The 10,372-nt window shown below is 41.6% G+C and overlaps 1 protein-coding gene across 1 annotated transcript in view; it reads right to left on the reverse strand.

Moving 5' to 3' along the window:
- The window catches only part of GBAS (glioblastoma amplified sequence), a 22,596-nt gene extending 12,224 nt beyond the window's left edge, over nucleotides 1–10,372 (reverse strand). Inside the window, exons 1-3 of the mRNA XM_018571026.1 lie at nucleotides 10,241–10,372; nucleotides 3,137–3,276; nucleotides 765–810 (exon numbers count right to left, since the gene is read on the reverse strand). Of these exons, the coding sequence (XP_018426528.1) occupies nucleotides 765–810; nucleotides 3,137–3,276; nucleotides 10,241–10,320 (266 nt within the window). The 5' untranslated portion in view covers nucleotides 10,321–10,372. The remainder of the gene's footprint in view (nucleotides 1–764; nucleotides 811–3,136; nucleotides 3,277–10,240) is intronic.

Raw genomic sequence — 10,372 nt, forward strand, 5'->3', positions numbered from 1 at the left:
TTGCCCAGCGACAGCCCCAAAACATCACTGCTCTAGAGGAGATCTGCATGGAGGAATGGGCCAACATACCAGCAACAGTGTGTGCCAACCTTGTGAAGACGTACAGGACACGTTTGATCTCTGTCATTGCCAACAAAGGATATATAACAAAGTATTGAGATGACCTTTTGATATTAACCAAATATTTATTTAATTTTTTTTAATTTGCAAATAAATTCGTTCCAAATCAGCCAATGTGATTTGTCTGGATTTGTTTTCTCATTTTGTCTCTCATAGTTGAGATCTACCTATGATGCCAATTACAGGCCTCTCTCATCTTTTTAAGTGGGAGAACTTGCACAATTGGTGGCTGACTAAATACTTTTTTGCCCAACTGTATGTCAGCAAAAGCATCACATCCTCTTTGTTTATGTTCAGCTGCTTGGGGGGCGTGGAATGCCCCGGCCAACACCTGAACCTTCCGGGTTCAAAGGAGCATAGGTTCTAACAGGTTCGAACAGGTTCAATCGGAACCTGAGCTCATCTCTAATCGCTACTCAGGCCTTGCCTCAGCCTGGAGCGTGTGCTGTAGACCAAGTTAGCTGCACTGCTGACGGGTGTTATCACTCAAGGAGCAACTTCTGAGCCCCTTTTGTTGATTCTGCACTCACATTTGACTTGTATGGGGTAAGTAAGTAACTCAGACACAAACATATGCCTGCGCACATGAGCCCCAACATATTATATGTGTGTAAGAGAATAATTCTGAATAGCAGGAGACTTACCAAAGTTTGTTGTAGGCTTCTAGACATTCTGGCTTTACATTATGAACTATAACAAAAAAAAAAAGATCAACTACAAAGCAGATGGTTCCAAGAAGTCTCATACAATATTTTATGTACATGTTTGCCAAAAATGCTTATATTAAATGTTCAGAAATATAGGACATTTATCCAGAATAACCTCTAAGTGTCTATTCACACCATTTCCGTGCATTGCCTTAAGGCAGCTTATTCACATTCACTTGCTAATCGGTTGCCTAAAGCAGTGTTTCTTAACCCTTTTTTTTTAGTAATGACACCCTTCCAAAATATGGAAAATCTCAAGACACCCCACCCTATCACAGTCCCCCTTTCACATCACGTGCACCCTTCACATCAGAAGCACCCTTCAGATCAGTGTACCACCATCCCATTGGGAGCCGCAGCAGCGGCAACATTACAGAGAGCAGGAGACATATCATACTTGGACAGAGGCACATTTCCATCCTTTTCTGACTAGATCCCACCCTCCCTGGATTCATTTACATAGTGCTGGCACTGGCCCAAGGCACCCCTGAGGAAGCCAGAATGCACCCTGGTTGAGAAAGGCTGGCCTAAAGCACCACAAAAAGGTGCAAGTACTATTTCTGGCAGTGAATTTAAGCCACAATGCAGTCTGTCAGCAAGGTGCATTGGGGTCAATCAGAATGGATGGCTCCGCATCGCAGCAAATTTAATGCAAATTGTATTGCATTAAAGCCCATGTAGGTTACAGCAATAACATAGTGTGAATAGGCTCTAAGAAACTCTGAGTCTGAAGAGGAGATTGCAAACCCATATAGATCATTCATGTTGCCCAAATATAGAGGGCTGCAACAACTAATCGACTAAATCGATTATTGAAAACGTTGTCAACATTTTCAGTCATTGATCAATCGGCTTTTGATTAGTTGGCCATGTTCACGGCTCCACACACGCTGCGTGCTGCACCTCCTCTCCGCCTCATGCTCACCGCCCGCCCACATCCACGATCGGCACAAGGATGTGGGGAGAAGACGACGTAAGGAGGAGCAGGCGTGGGGGGGATGAAAGCCGCCAACAGACAGGCCCAATCTCAGAAGTAAGTTGCTGGAAGACTGCTCAGGTAAGCCTGCACTTTCCCACACATGGTGCTCTATAATGTATTGCTGGGATAGTGGGATTTGTATTCCTCTATAGCTAATGGTACATTGTGCTGTATATTATACAGAGCAATGTACCATCAGCTATAGAGGAATACAAATTCCAGCAATACATCATACACTGTATGTATAATGTATTGCTGGGATTTGTTGTACTCCTCTATAGCTGGTGGTATTCTGCATTGCGCTGTATTGGGGACTACTAATCCCAGCAATAATACATTATACAGCGCAATGCGGAATACAACCAGCTATAGAGGAGTGCAACAAATCCCAGCAATAATACATTATACAGTGGTGCAATTCAGAATACCGCCAGCTATAGAGGATTACAGAACCCAGCAATAGTACATTATACAGCGCAATGCAGAATACCACCAGCTATAATGTACTGTTGCTGGGATTTGTTGAATTCCTCTATAGCTGGTGGTATTCTGCATTGTGCTGTATAATGTACTATTGTTGGGTTTTGTAGTCCTCTATAGCCGGTGCCATTCTGCATTGATTGCTGTATAATTTTATACTTTCCATTTCACTATATTGCACACACTTTTTTTTTTTTAACTTCCACCGCTCCAAGCTTGCTCCTGTGATGGACTACAATCTCAATACAAACTAGTAGTCCCATCACTGGAGCCATTTTGTAAAATGTATTGAATTTTTTATCTGATTAACCGAACTTAGTAATCGGCTAACTAATCGATTTTGAAAATAATCGTTAGCTGCAGCTGTACAAATATTAGGTGCATCAAGCCCAAACTGAACTCAATTGCGTACAGTTAAAAATATTCATATAAGCGGTGTGAACACAAATTTCCTTTATCCCAAATATGATATTTTTTTATGGTTCATTCCTCCCATTGGCATGGTTTATAGGGATCCACAGCATAACTCTGAATGCACACAATGTGAAAATGTTCCTACAGTGGAACTAGGAAAAAATATATTAAGAACGTTTGTTTTTGACATTCGACCCAAAAAAAACACGCACATATTTGCAGGGTGACAGTCTATGAAAGTTGTTTATAAACAGACTCCTATGTGACTACTATATTATTGTTATGTTTCATGATACAGCACATTCTGGGTTCTAGTACTGTAAAACCCGTAGATAGATACTTATTTTTCCCACGTGTCCTGCTGTTACTATCAAAATGAGCTTTGGTATACAATTCTACTAGAAAAACATGCAACACAAAGAACTGTAATAATTACATTGTATTTTATAGAGGTTGCTGGTCTCCCTCTTCGCCAGCAGATTTGAGTGAGCATCCTTGCGTGGATCGACCTTACGCACAAAGAGTGATCGGAGCCAACTGTCTTCTTTGGCTTTCTGGCTAGATGATGCAAGGCCTCTGCAGAAAGATTACATAGATTAGTAAACTAAAGGCATCTGTGGCTTCTTGCAGAAGGAATCTCAGGTGGTTCCCGACAGATGTGGCTGCTCAGCCTGTACAACGCAATGACAGTGTGTCATTTCGTGCTCAGATGTAATTGATATCACATATGCCCAAGGTACTTAAAGTGTCAAAACAAGCTCACAGGTGACCTTGTTTGTATTTTGTGCAGAAGGCTTATAGCTATTTTTGAAAAGTAATAAGCCATTTATTAAAAGTGATATGGTTGGCTGTAGAGCTGCCTGATCACTTCTAATGGACTCACAGGGTGCCCCCTAAGCGAACCCCCTCCAGGCTCTCCTGCTCCTCTCAGGAGTAGCAAAAAAACTCTGTCAGGATGGTGAGCTGGAGGACAGTGAGGAATATGCAGATGAGCACTTCCAGGTTCAGACCTGTCAAAATCCCATCTGCAAAGCAAGGTAAATAGCTGATCAAGCACAATCAGTGCTTGATCAGCTGGAACAGAGGGCAGGAGAGGCATTAGGTGTCCCTGATATCTGCATAAGGAGTATCAGTCATCTGCCTATCACATAGGGGACTTGTTAGCGTCCTAATAAAAGCAAAAAGTTGAGGGAGACATTTTTTTTTTTAAAAAGGTGTTAAAATTTAGAATAAAACCAAAATATAATCAATAAAAAAAAAGAAAATGGAAATATGTGAAGAGGGGGTGCACCTGTATGTAAACAATTGCAAACAATATTGGGCATTTATATGCATGCTACAGTGAGAGAAAAGTTCAGATCCCTCATTTACAGTTAACTCTAAACAAAAAAAATGTGGGGGCATGTATGGTGTCACATATTGATAATTTTGGGCAGCATATTTCATAGACCAGCAGTTTTGAGGCTTGACATGTTTTCAATCTATTTACTCGACACAATCTCATCTTTAATGGTATAAAAACAATTGGGGATTATATTGTGTGTGCACTAAAAAATGTTTTAGTTAATTTTTTACTTAAATTTAGATTTGATAAGCAGTTGTAAATACAGTGTGACATAAGAGTTGCAACTACCTTCTTTTTATTGCACAGTGACTCTACTTTCCAAAAATATACACTATATTGCCAAAAGTATCGGGACACCCCCCCAAATCATTGGATGCAGGTGTTCCAATCACCTCTATGGCCACAGCTATATAAAATCAAGCACCTAGGCATGCAGACTGCTTCTACAAACATTTGTGAAAGAATGGGTCGCTCTCAGGAGCTCAGTGAATTCAACGTGATAGGTTGCCCCCTGTGCAATAAGTCCATCTGTGAAATTTCCTTGCTACTAAATATTCCATGGTCAACTGTTAGTGATATTATAACAAAGTGGAAGCAACTTGAAACAGCAGCAACTCAGCCACGAAGTTGTAGGCCACTTAAAATGATAGCGCAGGGTCAGCACATGCTGAAGCGTACAGTGCGCAGAAGTCGCCAACTGTCTGCAGAGTCAATAGCTACAGACCTCCAAACTTCGTGTGGCCTTCAGATTGGCACAACAACAGTGTGTAGAGAGCTTCATGGAATGGGTTTCCAATATGACTGCGCACCAGTGCACAAGGCAAGGTCCATAAAAGATATGGATGAGCGAGTTTGGGGAGGAGGAACTTGACTGGCCTGCACCTCAACCTGATAGGACACCTTTGGGATGAATAAGAGCGGAGACTGCGAGCCAGGCCTTCTCGTCCAACATCAGTACCTGAACGCTCAAATGCGCTTCTGGAAGAATGGTCAAAAATTCCCATAGACACACTCCTAAACCTTGTGGATGCCTTCCCAGATGAGTTGAAGCTGTTATAGCGGCAAAGGGTGGGCCAACTCAATATTGAACCCTACGGACTAAGGGACTGGGATGCCCTTAAATTTCATGTGTGTGTAAAGGCAGGTGCCCCAATACTTTTGGCAATATAGTGTATATTGTTTTTGGGGTTTTACGTTTTATAAACCAAAAATGAAGATTTTTCATGTGTGCAAAAAATGAAAAAACTGCTCCAGTAGTGAACTGGTTAATGAACACATAACTGGATTATATAGTGTTTTTATATCTGCCTAGAGTTCATCTTTAAATAGCTGTAAAAGTAATGTCTCTCTATGTCTGCCTGGAGTTCATCTTTAAATAGCTTTGGAGGTGATGTGCACATAGTAACGTTCACACAACATGAATGCGACACATTTTGACCTTACTGTTACAGCATGTGACCGAAGCAATGACAGCTGACTGAAAACCATAGATCCAAACAAAAGCAACACCAAATAACTTATGATAACTGTTCAAAATGCAAAAGCCAATCTGAAATCAGTTTTCATAAGTGTGACTGCGCTAAATCCTGAAAATATGATGTTACAATCCCACATCCTTTCCCAGTATTTAGGTAATATATTAGGGGTGGACAAATCAAAATGGAATATAGGAGCCAATCTGTTCATTCCAGGAACCAGCTCTATTGACAACTAGAGAAACCCTCAAAAGTTAGGCTTTAAGGAGCATTTGCGATCTGGCTCCTGGGATTTGTCTAGCCCTGTAATATATATATATATATATATATACACTAACACAGGGCTGGACAAATCCCAGGAGTCAGGTAGTAATGCTCGTTAAAAATGACAGCTGGCTCCTAACTTTTGAGGTTTTCTTTAGTTGTCAAAAGAGCTGGCTCCTAAAAAAAATCCTGCTGGCTACTGGATTGGACAGACTGCATCCTGAATTATATTCTGACCACAGTATACATGGCCCCATTCCTATAATATTTTTGATACATCATGGAGACTCATTAGATTTTGGTTGCCTAGGTGGGGATGAGCACATTAGTGGTGATGCTCAAAAGGAGATAAGCACTAGTTAAACAAAGAGTAGAAAAAACAGGATCCAATTCAAAACCACAGCAAACACATTATGAACACAGAACCAAATGTCTTAACTGTAATTGACCTCACGTACACACTTATTTCTGTGATTTCCGATTATGTATGTTTTAAGTGTTAGAAAAAAGCTACATTAAAAAATGTTGTGCATTTGGATGGATTACAGAGCAGAGCAATACAGCAATAAATGCATGTTGTGCATTTGGATGGATTACAGTATTGAGCAAATTGCTCAATACAGAGCAATTTCAATAAGAACTTTCCAACATACAACGCACACTATCCAGTCACTGAACATACAGGTTATATTTGCTAGGGTTGTCATATAATACAAATGGGTGCCTCTGGCTGGAATACTTTTCAAGCTAAGATGATTAGATAGGTTGTTTTTGACAAATCTGACAACCCAGTATACTATTTTTAAAATACCATTTTCGTTCACAGTATAAGAGGACAAAATTAAATGGCATTCTGGAACAGTTACTTTTAGGGCCTGTTCACACCATATGAGCAGCTTTTTTTTCCAGCACGGCCTGAATGCAAGACAAGACAATTTGCCACGTCATGAGTGGGCACAGTTCGCACTGTGTGTTTTGGGGATGTGTGCTTAAAAAAAAAAGTATGGGTCTGCAGTACTTATTTTAAGCGGTCCGCAGTGAAACATGGTACAACCGCATCACACCGCAGTAAGCCCATCGAACGTAATAAATTATCACTGGCAACATTTCTAGTTCTAACAAAACAAAGTGCTAACAGTGCGATGCAGCTCACTTGAGCGCACTGCCACTGTCCAGGCACACACACCAGGAGCCGTGTGGTTGAGCATGGCTGCTGGTGTGAATAAGCCGTATAGGATCCAGGGAACATGTTTACATAAATGATTTGTAAAATCACAATAAATACTATCCAGTTATAACATCAGCATAGTAATAGGAATTCATACAAGAGTTGTTTTTGACAATGTAATCCAAGCATAATTGAAAAAATCCCTTTTATGTAGCGAGTGCTGCCTTCTGTCTGCCCATCACTTCCAACAGCTTCCTGGATTCCCAGTGTGCTTTGTATGTCTTTCCCTGCTGCTTGATGTTATGTAATCTCAAATAATTCTCAAGACTACATATTCCATCATGCATAGCTTCCAGCAAGCAATAACAATGATACATCGTTCAGACATTGAGTTGGAGTTCAGAAGGCAAACGCTGCAAAATAGGTGACACAATGAAGTGCATATTCACAGGGCTGAGTGAAATGGTGTCAGTGCACTTGCCAAAGTACACTCTATGGGCATCTTCAACAAGTCAGATAACAAACTTCTAGATCAATGTGGTTATTAAGAGCGGGATAGAACTTTAGTTTTCATTTTGACCATAGATACCCTTTAAGAAAACAGGTACTGGATATAAATTCCCAGGCTCACTGGCTAGGTTTTGTTCGATGTATTTCTAGCCCCAGTTTACAGATGTCACACTGCAGGTAACATCTGAATTTCAGGCAAATGAAAAGCAATCAGTGAGCTACTAATGCTAAGTGATCAGTTTGCCTCAGGCTATGTTCTCACCATGTCCGGAGCAGATCTGCAAACACAGTGCGTTTTGCCGTGTTTTTACAACCCTTTTTTTTTAGCTTTGCATAAAAAAAATTCTACTGCGCTTGCATGTGTTTGTATGAATGTTTTTATGCATTTCCATGTGTTCCAGACCAGAGACAATGAGACGAGCAGTATTTTTTGGAATGGAATGGACTGCGCTGGTGTGAACAGAGCCCAGAAATACAATAAGGATATATTGGGATGCTTTTTTGGTCCAGCAACAAACTGTTCTGGTCTGGACATGATCCGAACATACCGTGAACAAGCCCTGAAAGCGTATCTAAACTCAGATAGTGTTGTCACTTCAGGAGCTGCACGCTCACTTCCGGTCTTTAGACTCTTCATGTTGACCCACAGAATGCCAACATGTACAATCAGCGCTGACATACAGTGCACTACATTCTACTACTCAGCATTAGTGATGGGCTCGGGCGTGTTCGCAGCTCCACGTGCCGAGCCCGCCAGGAAGCTGACAGCGCCAATCACAGGCACGGAGACATTTCCCGACCTCTGCAGCTGCGGACCGAGATAATGTCTCAGTACCCCGATTTCGAGCTCCGTTGTGCCCGGTGCAGGCCGGGACCGGCAAAGCAGCTCTGTCACTGGAGATCAAAGGGATAGATTTTTTACTATACAGGTGAAACTCGATTAGAATATCGTGCAAAGTTCATTTATTTCACTAATGCAACTTAAAAGGTGAAACTAATATATGAGATAGTAAAAAATAAAAACCCCAGTGGTGATTAAATACCACCAAAAGAAAGCTCTATCTGTCCCCAAAATTGTTTATAAAATTTAGTACAGCGTTGCATGTCGGAATAAATGTCAAAGTACCGCAGCGCTGAATACTGAAAAATGGCCTGGCCAGGAGGGGGGTTTAACACCGCGGATGTCAACTGGTTAAGATAAGATAAAACTCTACAAACCACATCAAATATGAAAATGGCTGAAATAAAAGTGATGGGACCTGTTTCTTCCTATAGGTTGTGCCGCAGTGGGACCCTGAAAAAGGTTCAGGTTTTTCTTTTTTGGTGCTACATAGTGCATTTTTACCCCCATAGACTTCAAACCAAGCATATGAGAACTGCAGGTATCATGCATTTTGTGCGTTTTAGCAAAGGACAAGACCCCAGAAGAAGAAAAAGCTGGGCAAGCAGATCTCTGCTTCCTCAGCTTCTTTGGGGTCTGAAAGACCCCTGATGTCTCCATAAAGAAGATCTGTCACACCTTATCTGCTATTACATAGGGGACTTGTTAGCTCCCTATGTGATAGCAACAAGGTTAGCGTAAAAAAAACGAAGTGTTTAACAAAAATAATAAAATGTATTTTTAAAGTCCCCCGCACCCCACATACATTTTCAAACACGCACCTACATGGAAAAACGAAAATTGCGCTACACGTTACATATTGGTGTGAACGCTGGCGTGCGAGCAAAAATTTTAGAGCCATTAATCACTGTTAGCACTAAAATGATGAGCGGTAAAAGCTTTATAAAATGTTCCCTATGGTAAATGTTGGGTATTGACGTTTTGCGGCTTCACAGGTGAACGCAATCTTAACCCCTTCGTGAATGACGACGTACAGTGTACGTCGCCAGCATCGGGGCTGTTTAAACAGACTCCCGGCGACTTTTGCCGCCGGGAGTCTGTTTAAACTTGTAGAGCCGACTGTCGGCTTTACAACAGAAGCGATCCTGGCGACTTACCTGTCGCCAGATCGCTTCTGCGTCCCGAAGAAGGGGCATATCTATTTACCCGGCGTGACCCCATCTTTCATATCTTACCCAAGAATTGGGTATTTTATTCTGTTTCTCTGCACTAAATTTCATTTTAGTGTATTTGATTCTAACAATACTGGTTTGATAAACATTTGCGCAAATACCACAAAAAAATTGCAACTAGCATCTTTTCATTCTACAGGGCCTCTGCTTTCAGAAAATACATCATTGTTTGGGTGTCTGAAGCTGTTTTCTAGCCACAAATTCAAATTTGATCATGTGTGTGCAAATAGTAAACAATTGCTCCGGATGGCAAGTAGTTAAAGACGTAAAATCAGAAGACTTTATTGTTGAATGTAAGGAGACTCTCCCCTGGTAGATGCATGTTCAATACTGTTCCTGTGCAATGTCGCCTCCATAGAGGGTAAGGTATCTGTATGATGTAAAGGAAGTGCAGAGCTTAGAACAAGTCATGTGTAGGATGTAATACACAGGACAGTGACCTTGAGCTTGAGCTTGTAGCAGCTGTCTACAGCCAGAACACGTGCATGGCACAGAGACCACTGTATATATTTCATAGTCACCCAGATCAATGTGCAACGCATGGCTCACACTACACACATCGACATACACAGACATGCACATCCGATTATCCTGGGTATTGATCTGCTATCAGGACTGTACACGAGTTACAAGAAAGCACACGAAGCCTTACAGCCTATGTTATTCCGTGCAAGGGAGAGATATCCAATGGCTGCAGATTCTCACCTGGCAAGCAGAAGACTAGGCCCGCAGGCCTGGATCCTGTTCGCCCTACTCAAAGCCACGGACACAGCTCTGCTCGCCATCTTGCACAACCTACTGCGCTGCCAGTTCACGTCAATGAACGGAGGAGGAGCT

This window comes from Nanorana parkeri, unplaced genomic scaffold, assembly GCF_000935625.1.
Source record: "Nanorana parkeri isolate BGI_ZX_2015 unplaced genomic scaffold, ASM93562v1 scaffold1654, whole genome shotgun sequence".
NCBI lineage: Eukaryota > Metazoa > Chordata > Amphibia > Anura > Dicroglossidae > Nanorana > Nanorana parkeri.